An 18,573-nucleotide genomic window follows, 5' to 3' on the forward strand; every position below is an offset into this window, starting at 1 on the left:
GTCTTCAGTGTATTTGGGCCTACAAAGGGCACCATTGTGACCTTGTTTTCAAGGTCACCCTGAATATGTCGCCAGGAGTATTTTTCATTCACTCCGAAAAAAAGAAGGTGATCGCGAGAGCGCAGACGCCACGCGCTACGTCCCGTACCTGGCGCACGAAGCAGCGGCAGCATCAGCAGCAGAAGCAGGGGTGCGGCCAACGGACCGAGTCACGGCAAGAGCACCAGAGGCGTGAGAGGCACTTCCGGCGAGACAGAACACTCGAGTTCGCGCAAGACTGCGACAGCCATGGCCGTGCCCACCGTCGGAACGACTGGATCCTGCGACGTCGCGCCAGGCAACGAGGTGCCGAGCGCTGCACGCAGTGGAACCACGACCGCTTCTTCGGAGTCCGAGTTCGAGGCCTTCTCTGGTGGCCGGGGCATCACGATGTCGCAGGAGTATCTGCCCCCTCGTCGCAGCATCCGGGAGCTGATTCTTCTGCGATGGAAGTCTTGGCTGCCGGTGGCCCGGAACGCAGTCCCGGGTGTCGTCCCCGTCGCCGCCGCAGTGTCTTCAACCGCGGCGCCTGACCAGCCAGGGCGTCGAACGGGAGATGAGGTACAGAACAGGTCGTCGCTGCTGTCGATACGTCTAGGTTAGGCAATTTCTGCTTGTGTTGACTACATTGCCTGTGCTCATACGGACGAGAGGCCAGCTCAAGACGCATTGCGTGCGCGCTGAAGGTAACCAGAGCGCTATGGACTACACTAGGTTCGAGAAAACTTCGCTTCATGCGCTGCCGATGCTGTACGCATGTAATGCAGACAAGCTTCCATTTCTAACCGCAACGAAGTGTGCAAAATGCGGCAGAATTGCGCCTGTCCCAAAATCTCTTACTTAACGTCATGTGCGATTAATTAGGACACCGTATCCAGAGCTCCGTAGAGTAAGTTTCACAGATTTCCGAGCGCAAAATTTTCTAGCGCGTTATTCAGATCTATGCTTCTCATTTGTGCGGGCACTGTCAATTCCGTCGCGAAACATGCGAAGACAGTTTTCCCTCGACGAATAGGATTTCTGAGCAAAAGTGGTAATAAGCGATCGGTCGAAGCCAAAAGGTGGAAGCCCATTATCTGCTCAATGCGCCTTTTGTTCGCTCATGAAAGGAAATATTTGTTTCTCGCGTGAGTGTGAGTTGCAACTCTGTCTTACAGTGTGGGATAGGTCAGTGGGATGCACCCTTTTCCTTCGGCGACTATGAGAGGATTGCGTATCGTTAAAGCTGCTTTCCCCTCTCTCTCTCTTTCGCGCGTGCGTGCGTGCGTGTGTGTGTGTGTCTGTGTTTGTGTGTGCGCGTGTGCGCGCGCGCTTAAGCACATGGTGGTCTAAGATCGTTTCGTTTTTTAAAGATCCTCAGTCAACATTCGCTTCAATACGGCACCCTATCGGGCCTAATTAGGTAATGGCATCTTGCGGCTCATGTGTTCACGCCGTCGACCGAATGCACGATATAGAACTGCTTTCATGCTATACGCGAAAAAAAATGAAATCATTTCAGCAAAGGCTTCGCGCACAGTATACGTATGCGCTTTCTCAAAAGTCTGGAGCCTAAGGAGTTCTGTTTTGAGCCATGCTGTGTGGCTTCTTATGTATCCCCAGCGTTCTAAATCTTTTGAAGTTGCGGGAAACTCGTCTACTCATTTCTCTAAAAGTCCGCGGTTGCTAAAAGAACCCCTCAAGACGGCTTAGAAGCAAACCCCTTCTGGGCTCTTCTTTTGACAAACGGTGTGCATCTACAGCGCTCGCGGTGCTACCGGGTCTATTCCACCTACTGAACTGAGTCTTTATTTCTTTTAGTATTCGCAATCAGCGTCATGAGCAGTCATGCCGAAATGGAGCACATCTGTAGTGCTACCAGTGGTGTATTCGTATGCCTGTTTGCCAAAATGCGGCCGCCGTAGGAAGAGATGGCAGCACCACGCGGGTGGCAGCCGTTCCAGCATAATGGTTACCAGCACTCACAGAAGGCAACGTTCGCATCGATGTCGTGCAGTAGTACGAGTAAAGTTGTTGTGGATCAACAACGTTTTTTGGCCACAATTTGGACGGTGATTTCTGATAGCAACCTTATCGCTGTTTTTTTTTTTTTGAAGTTAACATCGACCCGGGCTGTGCATTACAAGTAAAATGCTCAAACACCCCTTACGGTGTTAAAGAAGCTTTGAGGTTCGATCTTCCTCTAGTCTGTCCTTTTGAATTTGCGCATACAGCTTTGTTTTAGGCTCAGAATTTCCCCCTGCGGCACCATTTGACTGTCTCCCCTAATTCTGTGTGTTATCCATTATACGGCAGCACTTGAAGTACTATGAGATTGCATCGTTATAATTATTATACTGTTTGAGACCTCATGGCTGTAGAGCCCGCAGTTGACGAATCGGCGCACCGATCCGCCTGTTCGGTCAGCCGTCCTTCTCTGCAAAGAGAAAATCACCGCTGGGCCGAGAGGGTTTACAAAGTCGTCTGCTTTAACTTCTTAAAAGTCAGCTGTGTGAGGTGCTTTATCCGTAGTAATCGGCGTCGTTGACGGCATTGTATGACTGAAACGAAAACTCCCGCGGTCTCGCTGTCCAAAGATAAAAAAAATTCAGCGGGCACTTTGACTGTCTAAAGTGCGTAGAGGCGAAAGCGTTTTCCGCACCACTTTGACTTCCTCTGTGGCACTGGTGACGTCACCACTAGATGACGTCACACATAATTAATGACTAATTACTAAGTAATGACACATTACTAATGAATGGCTAATTACTTATAATGACTGAATACTAATTAACTGCTAATTAATGACGCGTAAGCTTCGTCTTTAGGAGTGGAACGCGAAAGCATGTTGTAGTGTTGCCAGGGGGGTCCACCGAACGCCACCACCCGTTCGGCGCGATGTCTTGCCGTTTGAACGCAACGATTTCTGAGGAAAGGAAATGGCGCAGTACTTCTCTGTCATCTCGGTGGACACCTGAACCGCACCGTACAGGAAAGGAGGAAGTGGGAGTGAAAGAAGAAAGAGGGGCCGTAATGAGGAAAATGGAAATTGTATTTGAGGAAAGCAAATTACGCAGTAACTGTCTCACATATTTCGGTGGACACCCGTCAGAAGCGTGACACCTCTGCTGACAAGCTACTGCTGACAGCCTTATCTCGACAACGATGAGGCATTAAAGGCTTTCGCCATAATATTCACCGGGAGGGGCCGAGAAGAAGGAACACGTGGTCTTGCCAGTGGGTGTTTTCCGTGCAGCAGCATTTCTTCTCACGTGCCAGGGCACTCAAGACTGTTAATGCGGGATCATTAGACGAGTCTGTGCGAGCGGAAATGGCGACCAGCGTTTCTCAGTAGCGTGGGGAAAGCAGGTTGCCCACAACCAGGTGGGCAGGTGACAACAGTATGCCACCTCGGATATAGCGACCTTTCGGGTATTAACATCGTACATAAAGAACCTTAATGTGCTGACATCGGATATAACGAACTTTAGTGTGTAAACCACGAATATAACGAACGTTCGGCTGCTAGCGCATTCAAACCATCCACCCAGGATCGCCCAAGAGTTTTTATTTCCAGCTCCGCCGGCGTGCTTTGAACGGTTCACCGCGAATAAGTGACGGGTCACTTCGCCCATGTAGGGATTAAAAGACAGTCCGAGTTGGAGATTTTCGAACGAGGAAAGCATACTCGGCGACGCCCGGCAACGGATGCCGTTTAAGCCTTTGTTTAGTAGGGAACCGTATCGGCGAAAAGGCGGGAGGCAAAGTAACCATATCATCGGCAAAGTGCAGTCGTGTAGGGTTTATGTTCGAAACGACGTTGCCGACTATATGGACGCCGTCGGAATGCCTCGGAGTGCATAAATCTTGCGCTGTCCATATAAGATTTCAGGTTTTGTTGAATGAGCGCTTTACTGTCCAGGACGGAAAATGTTTGTTCTTGACTACTTTTCGAATTTCACCAGCTTTTTTTAGAACCCGGAAAAGTGGATACCGAAAACGCATAGCCTTTTGACTCTCATTGAGTCCACCTTTAGCAAAACGCTAGGGGCGGAATGAAGAGGAGGGGGCTGGGAGGGTTGACCACTCCCTTCCCCTTTTCCAAAGCGGGAAATTCTCTAAATGGTAAAATCGCACTATGCGCCATTTTCTGGTGAAGAATGTTTAAGATATGCATTGTGGAAATAGGATCATACCCTTCCCATTTCCCCCTTCGCCCCATTATTATATTTGAAATTTTGCACAGACTGACTAAATAAGGTAGCTACTGCCGGATAGAACTTAAGTCTGTAGTGAAGCTCCGCACACATTGAGGACCGCCGCACAGAATTCCTTCACAACAAAAAAAGTGGTCCGTTGTCAAAGTTTTTCTTGTTACCTAGAGAAGAAGCTAATCACAAAAAAATTACCTAGCTCTGGAATTCCCTTCCCTGGCTTCTTTAATAAAGTCCATCATTAACAATCTGATTTCATATCGTGTTGAAATACAGTACGCCTCTTTTCATGGCCCACTGTCAACAGCTGCTGTTTTTTTTTTAAGTTGTATCCTACTATAAGGGGGGGGGATGCAAATGGTACTTTTAAAAACCAAATGGAATAAAATAGTATTGCCAAAAACTGAACAGAATGTGAATCGTATTGCAATAAAACCTAATCGAATACGATTCGATCATTATTACAAATATTCGTTACTAGTGCGAATAATCGTAGAAAACGAATTAATCATGCAAAACACCAAAGTGTTAACGGCAGATGCGGTACGGCTCTATAAGTTGTGGAGTAGCCATGGCTGCCCAAGAAGCAAAACTGATCACGACTGAGGAGCAGACTGCTCGAAGCCAGCATAATAACTGATCGTTATGTTATACATATAGGAAAATCATCTTTTACTACTGATGACAGCGCCACAACTCAGTAGATGAGAGGAGCTAGAGCAACGTTTGAGCCATGACCTCCGATATCGGGCGTCTAAGCCGGGTTTGCTATACCTGTCTCAGCCCTGCTACGTCTTCCAATCTTGGAGGCCATGCATGAGCATTATGAAACCGCGAATCAAATGGGCTATGTCGCGATAACTCTGCCTCCCGCGCAGAAAGATGGCGGAAGAGCGCTGAGAGGGGCAGGATTGGGCCCTTCCCTTGAAACAGTCGTCGGTGAATACTGCGGCTTGCATTATTTTACCTTCATGCTTATTTTACCTTCAACCTGAGTCGCTTTCGGACGTTAAACCCCAATAAACCAGTATTAATTAATCTTGAACATGCGCTTTTTGATTGATTCGACGAATCAGTTAAGAAGATATTCGATTAGTTCGAAGCTCTGATGAGACAGGGCAGATCATAATTTAGGGCGTTTTAATAAAGTAGATAAAGTGCCTCGCCCGCACAACTACTTTATCGGGGGTGCTCTCATGAGACATATAGTAGATCGAGGCATAATAAATGAATAAGAAAATATGCTTCTCCCTCACCACTACTGTATCGCGGGTATAAAGCCAATAAAGATAGACGAATTCGCCCGTAGGAAATCGTAATTTTGCCGCCCGAAAGTGGAAAGAAAGCAATAAGGGAAAGCTACGATAGCAACCCACAGCCGGGGTAGCGGGCACGGGGAGACTCCCCTGATCTCCCCTGGGAAGTAGAGGAAGGGATGGGCAAATGGATGGGATGAATGATCATAAGGAAATGGGTCAGTAAAAATTTACGCTTTTTGTTTTTCTCGAGCGCAGGATAACGGCGCTCCTGAGGTGTTCGCCCGCCAGCCAAATTGCCGTCTGAGCCTGTGGATCAAGATGGCCGTACTAGCAATAACACTTCTCTTCGTCGTCACTCCACTCATCTATCTGATGGTTACACAGTGGATTCCGGTCCAGCATGGCAACTTTTTCCGCTCCACTGCCCCAAGGCTGCGCACCGACCCCGCGAATCTGCCCCTTTTCCCTGGCTGCGGCAGTACTGCGTGCCAGAGGTACAAGGCTGGCATAGAATATTCTATCGACTGGTCTAGAGACCCATGTGACAACTTCTACCGATTTGTGTGCGAAGGATGGAGGCAGCACAACCATATGGTCTCCATTCTCGATGTCGCCGAAGACGATATGTACACCCATGCATTGAATTCCGTTAACTGGGCTCCCCGGTTCACCAGAAGGCAAGACACCTCAACAACATCAGCACGGAGCGCCGAAGAAAAGGTAGCCGCTTTGGTCAGGTCATGCATGAGGTATTCTAAAAGTGGTTTGGACGAACTGAAAACGTTCATGGCTGAACACCACCTCCCATGGCCGCTGACATCCCGCAAAGACCTGCTGGATATTTTGTTTGACCTCTCCGGAAATTGGAACATCCACCTATGGTTCCAGGTGACCCTCGATCTTGCCGCTTATCAAGGAGGGACGGGAAACCGCTTACTGAAGATCGGAAGCAGCACCATATTTGGAGCCTGGGTAGCGTTAATGCGGACATTCGCCGGTCAGCGAAGGGGAACCGAGGCGTCCCTCCGCTACCAAAAGTACGTCAAGAACATGCTGGCTCTTTTCGGCGTTAGCGGGTTGCGAGCCTCCGAATTGGCCTCTACAATCCAGGAAATGGATATGCTTACTCTACAAGCGTTGGCACCCGCCACTGCAGACCCAGAAGAGAAAATTCTGCGCCTGTCAATCCAGAACATGAGTGATGCGGTGATTCCCGGCATCCCCACCGACCGCTGGGCTCTCCTCGTCGACGCGCACTTCCCTTGGGCTCACCGCTATTCCGCCAACATCGAGGTACATGCGGAGAAGCCCAGCCTGCTCAGGGCCGTTGGGTACCTTTTGCGGCTCAAGACCGATACGCGGGAAGCGCTGACCCTCAGCCTGGGCCTTCGCGTAGTCACTGAGCTAGGCTGGATGGCGCACCAGGATATCGCGGAGGCCACACTTCATCTCTTTGGTCTTCCTTGGTCATCGCACACCCGCCGCTGCCTAGTGGAGGTTGAAAGCAGAACAGGCGTGGCCTGGTTCAGCCTTTTCCCCAAAGATACAGGAGCCGACAGTCTGATTCAAGACATCCGACACGTTCTCCTTGGTGTCGTGATGCGCCGCAGCGGTGCAATGCTCCGCATGACCGCCAGGAAGGAAAGCTCTCAGTCGGACCTCGAAAACTACCTTGCCAGTGTACTGCCAGAGCCAACCCCCGGCACTAGCTTTTTCAACAGCTGGGTGAAACTCATGAAAGTTCAGTGGCGGCTGCAACAGCATGACCTGACCAACATCATGAAGCCGAGGTCCGTGCTGGGCCACAAATGGAGCGTTCATGGCGCACTAACAGCCTCCGAAGAGTACTTCGTGTTCCCTCTGTACCATCCGGACCTGCCGCCGGCTGTCAACTACGGTGGTGCAGGAAGGCTGCTTGCAGATGAAGTTCTTAGGCAACTTTTCTACGCACCCCCTAAAGACGAGCAACAAGTGGCCCGTGACTACTTCCTCAATGAAGCCAACGAGACTGACGGTGACCTGCAGGAGTGGTCCCTTCATTACGTGGACACAAAAGCTCTACTAGCCGCCTTAAAGGCCTACAGGCTTGGCTTAATTCGATACTCCCCTGACGCGCATTCCACAAAATCGAGCCTCATGGAGGACAGGCTTTTTTTCGTGGCCTCCTGCTACTCCCTCTGCTCCAGCGGAAACCTCATGAGCGAGTTCTATGGTGATGCGGAGCTGCGTTGCAACGTCGCCGCCAGGGCACTTGTGGAGTTCAGGAGAGCCTTCGAGTGTTACGGTCATAAGGGTTAGCCCCTGACACTGTCCTTTTTTTCCCGACGGGCAGCTTTTTGATGTCTTGAACTAATGCACCCGTCGATTTTTTTTTCTGTATGATTTGTACATATATAGTTTCAGGGCTGGGAAACTTCTGGAGTTTTCTGAACGTGCAAAAAGATTCTTGTGGACATGTGCACTGACCGTCGACAAATGTGTGAATGCTGCAGGTGAAGTGGACAGGGGTCCGGGGGGGGGGGGTTTTCAGCCTTTGGGAGCTTCTCGCTCGAGGCTGTGGACTGCCTTGGTGTCACCGGCAACCTCCGGGGGTACGTGCAAGGTTTTCTTGGAGACCGCACCAGCTGTGTCCAGGCAGGAGCAGCTACCAGCGCCCCGCAGCAACTCTCGAGAGGAGTTCCCCAGAGCAGCGTGCTGAGCCGCGTGCTCTTCAACCTGGTGATGGCGGACCTTCCCCGTTGCCTTCCGAAGGACCTGCGCCTCCCTGTCCGCATAGCCATATATGCGGAATACATTGCCCTCTGGCGCTGCGGACCACGACGCCAGAGCGTGCAGGTCATCAGGAACGTCCAGCGTGCCATCACCAGAGTGAGCGCCTACCTGGAGCGGGTTGGCCTGCAGCTCTCCCCCTCAAAGACCGAGGCCATGCTGCTCAACACCCGACCAGGAGCACGCCCGGGGAAGACGAGTCTTAGCATAGCGGGTCGGGAGCTACCATGGCGGCACACCTGCCGCTACCTGGGCCTCCTGATCAACCGCCACCTCACCTGGTAGCCTGTGGTCAAGGCCTTCTTCAGGCAGGCAACGAGGGTCCGGGGTGCCATCCTGAAGCTTCTGGCTGGAGGGAGAGGCATCACGCCACGCATGGGTCTCCAGTTCTTCCAGGCCATGGCAGAGGCGCAGCTCCGCTACGCCCTTCCACTCATCCAACTGAGCATCAGGCAGCAGCTGTCTATCGAGCGCTGCCAGAGGGCAGGCATCCGCCTGTGCCTGGGCCTCCCTCGGGGTTCCCAAGTTCCTGCAACACTGGCAGAGGCGGGGGTGTGGCCCATAGAGCCCCAGGCCAAGAAGGCAGCACTCCGCCATGTTGGGCGGCTCCACTTTGCCCCTGACGGACGCCCCCTATTGGAGCACCTCGTCAGCCATCCCCACTCTCGCATGGGGAGGACTGCTCTGGCCTTTGAGCAACTGGTGAGGGGGCAGCCGGAGTGCCTTGCTATCCCGCCACGTCCAGACCTTGGACACCAGTTCCGGGTGCTCCTGCCAGCGCGAGGGGCCAGGCCAGAACGACTCACCCCAGCAGTCGGCCTCCGACAGGAGGCATTGGCGACCCTGGAGGAGGACCTGGCGGGCTGCACGCAGCTGTACACGGATGGCTCCATCCTTATGAGTGCCTGCCCATCCACAGCTGGCAGCCAGGCTGAACGGTGTCTGCTCCCGTGGCTGCTGCATCTCCCTGGCCTGGGTCCCCAGCCGCGTTGGTGTCGAGGGCAATGAAGCTGCCGATGCCCTGGCCAAAGCAGCTCATGGGGAGTCCACTCCTTGTTGCACATCAGTGGTGCCCCTGGATGCTGCGCGTTCCATCACGGAGCGGCAGCTTGTCCTGGAGCACCCCGACCCCAGGGTTGCCGAAGGGACACCCCCTCAGCTCCTGCCGGACAAGGGAATGCCAAGGCGGCAGAGGTCCCTCCTCCTTCGGCTCCGTGTGGGCTGGTCATGGACGGGGCCAGGCCTCTAACGCCAGGGTTTGGCCCCCTGCGCAGATTGCCGCCGCTGTGGCCACCAGGAGGAGACGATCGACCACATCCTGTGCGGATGTCCTGCCTTTGCCGCACATCAGGCAAAGCTAGCTGCTGGCTACAGGGCCCTGGGACTCCCGGCTGACACCACAAGTGTCCTGCTGTTTCTTTCTGGACCCAACGCCCCCGAGGCCCATCGGTCCCTCCTTGCCTTCCTGGAGGACACGGTCCTGGATACCTACTGGCAATCCACGGCGGCTGATGACAGCGACGGCGCCTCTAGAGACTGCACTTTCTCTCTCTTTATATCTTTCCTCTCCGCCTCTACCTATTCTACTCCCTATCAGCACGCCGGCAGTGGTGGTGGTGACAACTCGCCAGTCACAGGGCCGTGCTAATTTCCTTTCCTTTTTCCTTAAACCTCTTACTACTACTACTATGTCGGAGCATTTGTTGTTTCCTGCGGTACTTCCGCCATGGTTTGCTGTGTAGGTATATTTGCCGTTCCTGTGCCGTCACGTGACCTTAGAATCTCATGTACATTGTGATTGATGGTAATTGCGCTTATACAATTTGTTCTGAAGTTGAAGCATTAACACGTAACATTTTGTGAAGCCGAACTTTTTTTAAGCCAAAGTGAATATATTTTTAATGTTTTAATGGGTATTTTTGGTATATTTTTAATGCATTATAAATATTGCCGCAAATCTTTGTAGCGTTTGTTTGTTGTGTTTATTTGTTCATTCATCAAGGCTGCTGGTAAGCCGCTTTATCGCTTCGTTTGTGACGCAAGACGCGCCTAGATTTATCCCGATTGATCGCATCCAGGCGGAGCCGATTCTACTTTGTGCCAGAATGTTCTAGTAACTTTCCAGGCTTTATCTGGAAGGTTCGCTAGCAGCTTCAAAGAGAGCACGGCCGACAGCGGCGGGGATTCGGTTCGACGACCGCCGAGCACGGTTGTTGCTACGCCGCCGCCGAGTGATTCATTTCTTTGCGGGCGCAAGTCAGCCTAAATGAAGAGTTTCGTTTGGAAGCCATTCTCGCTTTTTCCTGTTCGCCGGACTGCAGTCACCACAACGTGACAATATGCTAAGCGGGCAAAAATGTACTTTTCACGTATTTTAAGGAACGTTCAGTATATTATTCGTAGCATACTTAGAAAGCATTCGTATTGCAGTTTAAGCATAGGGAGAAAAAATGCGAAATATGAAATTAATACAATATGTTTGAAAGGCATTTTAAGCACATCCTCTTTTTTGTTAAGGGATCTGCCCTCCTAACCTCACTAAACCATAGGACAGGCCTCACTTTATAAGGTTCTAGTGTTAAACGTTGCCAGGTTGTTTCCGATGGCGGCCAGTCCGGAGCCAGGGATTCTTAGCACCCTACGCTATGTCACAGACCTCACCGCCACTTTGGTCTATTGCTTCGCGGCCACTGGAGACTGAGAGCCGAGTGATAATTTGTTGAGTTAGTTTAGTCGTTTAGTTATGATACAGGTAATCTTTCTAGACACACATGCTTGTATTTTTTTGTGGATGCACCACTGATCAGTTTTTTTAGACTGGTGAGATGCTAATTCATAATCAGACAAAATCGAATTAGTTTTTCGATGAACTGGAAAATGAAAATTTTAGCTATCATAGAAGGTGAATTTTGCGATGGAGCCAGGCAATGGCAGTATGGATGTTGGCGAAAAGCAACCGGAGCAGAGTTATGGTATGAATAAATGAACCCGTGACTTCCCCCTTTTATTTCTTTTTTACCGCATCCTTCCTACTGTGAGGATCAGCAGCGAGCAGCTGGACACGACCGGGACGTGCATACTGCAACTCGCGCACCAGCCTACGTGCAACACATGTGACGAACCGGTAACTCTGAGAACAATGCAGTGTGTTCGGCCGGTTTTTCTGTAGAATGCGTATACAGTGTTCTCATAAACAAGTTCTGCTTTCGCTTGGCTGATAGATATCCACGCCGTGCTGGGCTGTGGATGAGGTGGTACTTCTTGTCGCCTGTACGGAATAGCATTTGTTCTAGATGCAGAGACCACAGGTTATCCTCTATTTTATGAGCTCGTTAACTGTGAACTCCTTGTTTGCAAGCATGCCCGAGCCAGGCGCACTGTGCCTCGTGCCTGATAAACACATTGATGGGCTGCAATCCGCACTAATCTTTACTGAAGCGCTTTTTGAAGCTCGGCAGTAGAAGGAGCTACATTTGGGGCCCTGAGAGTGCCGCACGGCATAAAACATGATATTAGTAACGAACGGTATGATACGTTACAAAACACCAAGAAACCCGGTTGTGTGTAAAAAGTCACATAACCTTCTGGCGTAAATGTTTTTCGTTAGCCATATATGCAAGTTGGAGTCATTGTTTGAAGAAAGGCCTGCCACTTGAAGAACACGAGCGCAAAGTTCCTGGGCATCTCCACAGTAGGTGCTGGGCATTGGTGTCGGAAGCGGGTGCATCGCAGTCAGGGTATTTTTCCAGCGGAGAAATCTTGTCACTTTGCCACTGGTTTCGAATTGCAGGCGTAAGGTCCACTCCGACCCGCAGCCGCCTCAGAGAGACCTCCTCCACCCGTGAGAGGTTGGGGGGAAGGGGCTAGTTACACGGGGGAATAATAGCACGTGTGCGCTGCCTGAGGCAGGCTGAAGATGTTAGATGTGTCAGAAGTGGATCTGGTGGCAAAGAGGCAGGTGGAGTTTGTGGAATGTAAGTCGAACGAGATATCATGTCAGGTGCGATGCTATGGACGTCTGTGCGAGGTTGAACCGAGTGGATGAGTATAAGCACCGTGTAAGATTGATAAGCAGCATGTATGGCCTGCGAACCCGTAGGGTACCACGGACTTTCTTTAGATGCTGCAGAGCTCCTTGTGAGTGAGTACATAGGTGCACCTGGTTATAGGGAGGGTCGTCAGGTAAAGCTGCTATGGCATTTAAAATCGCTTGTAGCTCCAAAGGAAGAGATGATGTAGTGCCAATTCAGTAGGTTTTTCGGCCGTAGAGGCGAGGGTGTGTCGGGCTTATAAAAGCAGTTGATACTCCTGTTTGGGTTATGGCGACATCTGTGTAAAAGATAAAGCTATCATGTTGTGTAAAGAAGCTGGTGTTAACGGCGGAGAGAACTCTTACTTCTTATGAGCAGCAGGCTTGTTTTATGTAATGTGACAGTAGTCCCATGGAGGTGGTTGAGGCTCGAACATCGGACGAAGAGAAACTTTCCATGCTGTATTGGTTTGTCGCTGGTTAATTAAACCTTCCATAGTGCTGAGCTGCGCGTACTCCTGCAGCAGACAAATAGGAGTTGCTCGGGATAGGCCAGTAATGACTCGCATGGCTTCGTGGTTGAGTGCTTGAAGTGTGGACCACTGTCATTTCGTGAGTTGCTGAGACAGCCTGGTATATGAGCCGAGGTTGAACGACAGTACGAACAAGTCGACGAGCTGTATGTGAACGGGCACCTCCAGAGCGTATGGCTATTCTGCGGATGAGGCCAAGTGTGTTTATAGAACTCTTGCGCATAGGTGACGACCAAGCCGTGCTTTTGCCTGAAGCATGAACGTGCAAGCCGAAAAAACATTGGTATGTTCCACTTAAGGAAGTGGTGCATTTCAATAGCGAGCACGAACGGGGTGGCTTTGAAAATACGGCGGACAGCTTTATTGCCCACATGGACATACCAGGATTTGGAGAAGTTGAGGGAGAGGCCAGTGTCGGTAAGAAAGTTGTGAAGAAGATTGGGGGCATTTTGCAGGGCGTCTTGCTGCACCTGAGTTGAGCGGTTTGTGGACCAGAGATTCATGTCGTTTGCATATGCTAGAACTTGAACATTAGGAAGAGTGGAGAAACTGTGTATCAGAGGAATGAATGCGTTGTTAAATAGAGTTGGGGCTGAAACAGAGCCCTCTGGTACTCCGCGATTAGAAATGAAGCGGCCTGTGGGTTTACCATTAACGCGGATAGCAAATTTCCGTTGCGAAGGAAAGGCATGAATTGCTCGACATAGCTGCAAGGGTATGCCAAGTGATCATACAGTGTTGAGAATAGCTGCGTGGAGGATGTTTCGTAGGCCTTCGTGATATCTGTTGCTAGGACTGGGCGAACGACACGGCTGTGAGGTGAGCGACGTATCACGTCGTTGGCAAAGCGGTCAAGACATCCTCAGCTCCGTATCCTGGTCGGAAACCAATTTGGGCAGACGAATATTTCTTATGATGCTCGAGCCACTAGGAGATTCGAGTGGCAAGCAGTTTTTGATGCAGCTTACAAATAATTAGGGTAAGAGAAATCGGTCGCAGGGCTCCAAGAGTTGCGGGTGATTTTCCGGGCTTTGGTATCGGAACTACCACTGAATATTTCTAATCAGATGGTATTTCACTGGATGTCCAGATTTCGTTTAAAAATCTGAGAAGTGAAGTTAGTGCTTCACCGTCCAGGTTCCGGAATAGGGCATAAGGTACCCCGTCATTACCAGAAGCAGTGTTCGGGCGGATGTCTTCAAAGGCAGCTATAAGCTCAGCCATGGTGAACGGGCACGTGATGTTATCCTCTCCCTCATGTTTTTAGCTGACTGGAACAGGTGCAGGTGAGCAGTCATAATTCGGAAATAACTGAAGGGCAGCTTGCGATGCGAATTCATCTGGAGAAAGACGAAGGGCAAGGCGAATACTCTCGGCGTAGTCTTTTTACGGTATAAAGCCAGCTGTTTCGTCTGGACCGAGGGCTGGTTTTCGTCACGTAGAACTACGAGCCAGTCAAGTGTAAATATGTTTTCTCCTTGCTTGTATCATCCTTTGTGCTTTTATTTGTTATAAAAAGTTAACCTCTCCAGAAGTCTCCTCCAGCAATGTGATTGAGAAATGCGAATCTGCAAGACGTCAAGCATCCTTTGTGCAATTCCCCTCAACAAGATCCAGAGAGAGTGGAATCTCAACTGCCGCAGTCGAGACAGGATTTGCTACGTCTTTCTGCTCGAGGTATCTGACGGAGGGGCAGAAGATCAAGTCGGTGGACAAGCTGCAGAGCGGTACGTCCTAAAGGAGGAATGTTTGTCAGCGTCATAGAGTGAATTTGGAAGCTTCGGAGACTGCTGGTCAGTGTCCACGGGACGTAAGAGGCTCAAGTCAGCGAGGAGCTGAAGGAGCCAGGCGACCGACGTGTCGTGGAGGTGCCAACTCCGTGAGCTGCGGAAGGAACCAGGCGTCCACGTTGAGGTTAAAGACAAGAGCCAGGCGACCAGCGAGTCAAACGAGGCAGACGTCAGCAAGCTGTTGAAGGAACCGGGCTGTCGCATTGAGAAACTTCAAGCTGCAAGGCGACATCATCAGGAAGGTTCAAGTCAGCGAGCTGCCGTGAGAGCCGGGGCTCAACTCATCCGCATCGAGGAGCCAGCTGTCGTCACTCAGGGCGACGAGATTACCGTGGCAGAGGAAAACAACCAGCAAGCTAGGAGGCCTTTCTGCTTTTTCCGAATTCCCCATGTCGGTGTAGTGTTTTCGTGCTATAAATGATAGCACGGAAAAGGGAGATGGCTGCCGTGCGGTAAAATCGGGAGGGCATTATGCGACGCGTTGAGGCTGAGCAGAAGGCAGAGCAGCTGCTTGAAATTGAGAAGTTGAAACTCGTAATCGAGCGAGAAAAGGCGAAGCTTGCACAGATACAGTTGAAAGTAAGACAGGGAATGAATGCTGATAGCGAGATGTTATTTGCTGCAGTTCAATGTTTTGACTGCATGAAATTTGGGCATTTCATGACTGACTGTTTGAACTCAAAAAAAAAAAAACAGGATGATACCGTGGCGAGAATGACGTGTGTGCGAATGGCTATAGCTGTGAAAGCTGCAGTGGTTAGTCAGCAGGGCCCAACCGTGTGTGCGGTGCCAGGAGAGATGGCCGAGGGCACAGGGGCGTTAGTCACGCCTAAAAAGCACTGCTTGTCCGAGCAAGCTGAGATAGAGCAGACCCAAGAGGCACATGAGTGTATTGCTCGTGAACAAGAGTTAAGCATTGTGCCAGAGCAGGTTGGCGTTAACTCCGAGGCCGCAGTAACACTCGACGAAAAGGTGGAGCAGGCGCCAATAGCGGGAACACTCTTTGCAGGCGATGGTAAACTAGCTCTCAAAGATGAGGTGGTTAGCCAGCCGGTGCTCACAATATGCGCAGTGAGAGCAGATGTAGCCGAAGGTGTAGGCAAGTTGATAACACCTGAAACGCTCTCGCTGTTAGACCAGTCAGAAAGAGAGCGGCTCCATGACGAAACAGAGAGAGCTGATTGTGAAGAGCATTTCGAAATTTCCCACGAACCTGTTCTAGGCAATCCTGAGGCCCCAATACAGCTTCAGGCAGATTCGGAAGCTGGAAACGTTTTTCCAGCAGATTGTCAGCTAACAGGGATCGCTGCAGGGAGTTTCGCGGCAGGTAGGAAACTGAGAGATTTGGATAATGCATCTCTCTCTGTGTGCATCAGTGTGCATGAGAGACAGTATGTTTCATTGCCAGAAGTGCGGAAGCAAGCTGGTGAAGGTAGTTGTCAGAAAAGAAGGCGTGATGGCACGATTTTCTTTGAAGCGAACGTCGGTGGGCAGCTGTACGAAGAGTTAACGCTACCTGAAACTCGTTGCAAAACTGTATGTGAGGTAGCTGATGATAGGCGTAACCCTAATGTGAATTCAAAAGAGGCGATCGCAAACGCGACGGCAGCAGTTTTCGTAAAGTGACAAGGTAGACAAGGTAGACAAGGCAGTCAACCAGCGCTGTCCCGTATTATACGTAATTTTGGTCCAGTCTTCTGGACAAAGCCCAAAAGAAACAAGTTTTGTTTCGAGATGTAGGCGGCTAGAAGTTGTTTCTGCCAGTTTGGAGCACCGATCTCACATGGTGGATTCTGGAATGTGCAGATTGGTTTCCGGCCTTGTGTGAGCGGATTGAATTAACCGCTAAGTGCGCGTATGTGTGCGTGCTGGTGTACTGACTGGACAGCCGGTGTACGTGTGCGTGTATGTATATGTAGTTTTGTTGTCGGACACCGTGGCTGAACTTTAATGTCCCACTGACAACAAGAGTCCGTGTGACATTCCTGGTTGGGAGGACTGAAGTTCGCGGTGCTGTACTTTGTTTTGCCGCATCCGGTTCGCGTTAGTGGAATGCTCTTTACGTTCTTTCTCTGGGCCCTCCGCACAACCGCAGAGAAGGGGGTGAGTTATACTCAGCCCAGCGGGATAAGGGGGGGGGGGGGGGGGTGGCGTGGGGGGGGGGGGGTCAACCGGACGTTGGGAAAGTGAGTGTTCGCGAAGCTCGCAGCAGGAAAGCATAATTATCCGAAATCGTGATGGTAGAAAGTGTACATATGCGTACGGTTTCGCGGTGAGTTACCTTCTTTCCCCAATCATTGATTGGTTGTGTTATCCTTTCCGAATTATTTATTGGTGATGCTTTCCTTTCCCCGATAATCTGTTGGGTGGATGTTTGGGCAGTTAACTGATTGGTTATTCTCCCCACCGAGGGCGGGGACATAGGGTTTAAAACCAGCTGTTTCGGCAGGACCGAGGGCTGGTTTTCGTCACGTATAACTACGAGCCAGTCAAGTGTAAATATGATTTCTCCTTGCTTGTATCTTCCTTTGAGCTTTTAATTGTTATAAAAAGTTAACCACTCCAGAAGTGTCCTCTAGCAATGTGATTGAGCAATTCGAATCTGCAAGACGGGAAGCATCCTCCAACAATTATCATCAATGCAATTTCCCTCTACGAGATCTAAGAGAGGACTCTCAACTGACGGCGAGGGAGGGTTGGAGGAATGGATTTGGTTGACGTGTTGAAGTTGCGAGGAGAGAAGGGTGTGAGCCTGGAAATGTCTGATGACCGCGGTCGGGGCTTTCGCGGCGTCTCTGCGTGGGGGAGGGATGAACAGAGACTGGTAAGGCGCAGGCGGGCTCATAACTTGATTTCGCTCTTCTTTGCTTCATGAATGTAGTCAGGAGAGAGTGTGTACGGGGTTCAATGCGTCTTCTTGCTACGTCCGCCTTGGTTTGTAGGCCCGGGCGGCAAGGCTATCCTCGTATTGCCTCGGGATAAGGGTGCCGCAGGGATTCAGTTCAACTTCACAGGTGAGTCTCGTGCGAGCTCGGCTTCGGTGTGAATGATGGCTTGAACAACATCCGAATGCTGAGCGATTCGTCTGAGGCCGTTGATGAGCACAGCAGACTGAGTGAGGATGGGACTTGTGGGTGTGGAAGGGTCAGGTCAGTGATCTTGAGCAGATGGAGCACTGCCGCAGCCTCACTTTGACTTGCTGTATGACGATGACGTATTTTCTTTTTTGAGCAATGGCATTTATCATGTAGAAGTAAGTGAAAACTTTCCAAGCCCACTGATTTTTCCCTCGTTTCTTTCAATCGCTCTTCAAACTCTTTCTTGGTGCCAGCTCCTCTGCTCTCGAATGATGCTCATCCCATATCTCCTTGTACCCCCTAATTTGGCGTATTGCCATGTGCTCCCAAAACAAGTCTATACCTATCTCATGCTGCTTAATTTATAACCTTGCTTGAACTACTGGTTTCACGCACAGGACCGCATTGTTGAAAGTCTGATTGGGAACCATCACCCGTTTCGAAATTTCTGTTACCATTTCGTATTTATTATAATTACACAATGCCATATTTTGCTTCGAAAGCTACATTCCTGCTACATTTAATCGTTACATATTTTTGATCCTCCGCTAATACTAAGCCCAATAATTGATCCACACAAGATACTTGTACTTATCCACTACCTCTAGCATGATGTCATGTGTCCTATGCTCACCGCCCAAAATATCATTAGAGATTATGACTGCCGATTTTTCTTTACTAAACTTGAGAGCTAATCTATCTACCTCTGTACCGCAGATGTCCACCAACCTCTGTAAATCTTTTCCAAGATGCCAACGCCTCTTGCGGCCGTAGTGCGAAGTCAAGAGAGGGCGTTTCCCTGCGCGCGTGGTGGGTTCGCGCGCATTTCAAATGCTTTGACCTGACCTGCAGTGCCGGATAAGGACGTTAACTGTGAAATAAC

General features: G+C 50.4%; 1 protein-coding gene and 1 pseudogene across 1 annotated transcript; both read left to right on the forward strand.

Moving 5' to 3' along the window:
• Positions 1–288: 288 nt before the first annotated feature.
• Positions 289–7,789, forward strand: LOC149356308 (endothelin-converting enzyme 2-like). The gene is made up of 2 exons (XM_089576303.1): positions 289–600; positions 5,747–7,789. The coding sequence occupies exons 1-2, from the start codon at positions 289–291 to the stop codon at positions 7,787–7,789; spliced, it is 2,355 nt and encodes a 784-aa protein (XP_089432429.1).
• Positions 7,790–8,416: 627 nt separating this feature from the next.
• LOC149356309 (uncharacterized) lies at positions 8,417–9,908 on the forward strand (annotated as a pseudogene).
• The last annotated feature ends 8,665 nt before the right edge of the window (positions 9,909–18,573 follow it).

Source organism: Amblyomma mixtum, chromosome 3, assembly GCF_055824585.1.
Source record: "Amblyomma mixtum isolate Tamu chromosome 3, ASM5582458v1, whole genome shotgun sequence".
Lineage (NCBI taxonomy): Eukaryota > Metazoa > Arthropoda > Arachnida > Ixodida > Ixodidae > Amblyomma > Amblyomma mixtum.

Excerpts from the sequence above, each read along its gene's own strand:
- LOC149356308 (XM_089576303.1), top strand. The coding sequence starts at position 289 with ATGGCCGTGCCCACCGTCGGAACGACTGGATCCTGCGACGTCGCGCCA. Across the intron at positions 601-5,746 it reads GGCGTCGAACGGGAGATGAG|GATAACGGCGCTCCTGAGGT; the intron begins GTACAGAACAGG and ends TCTCGAGCGCAG.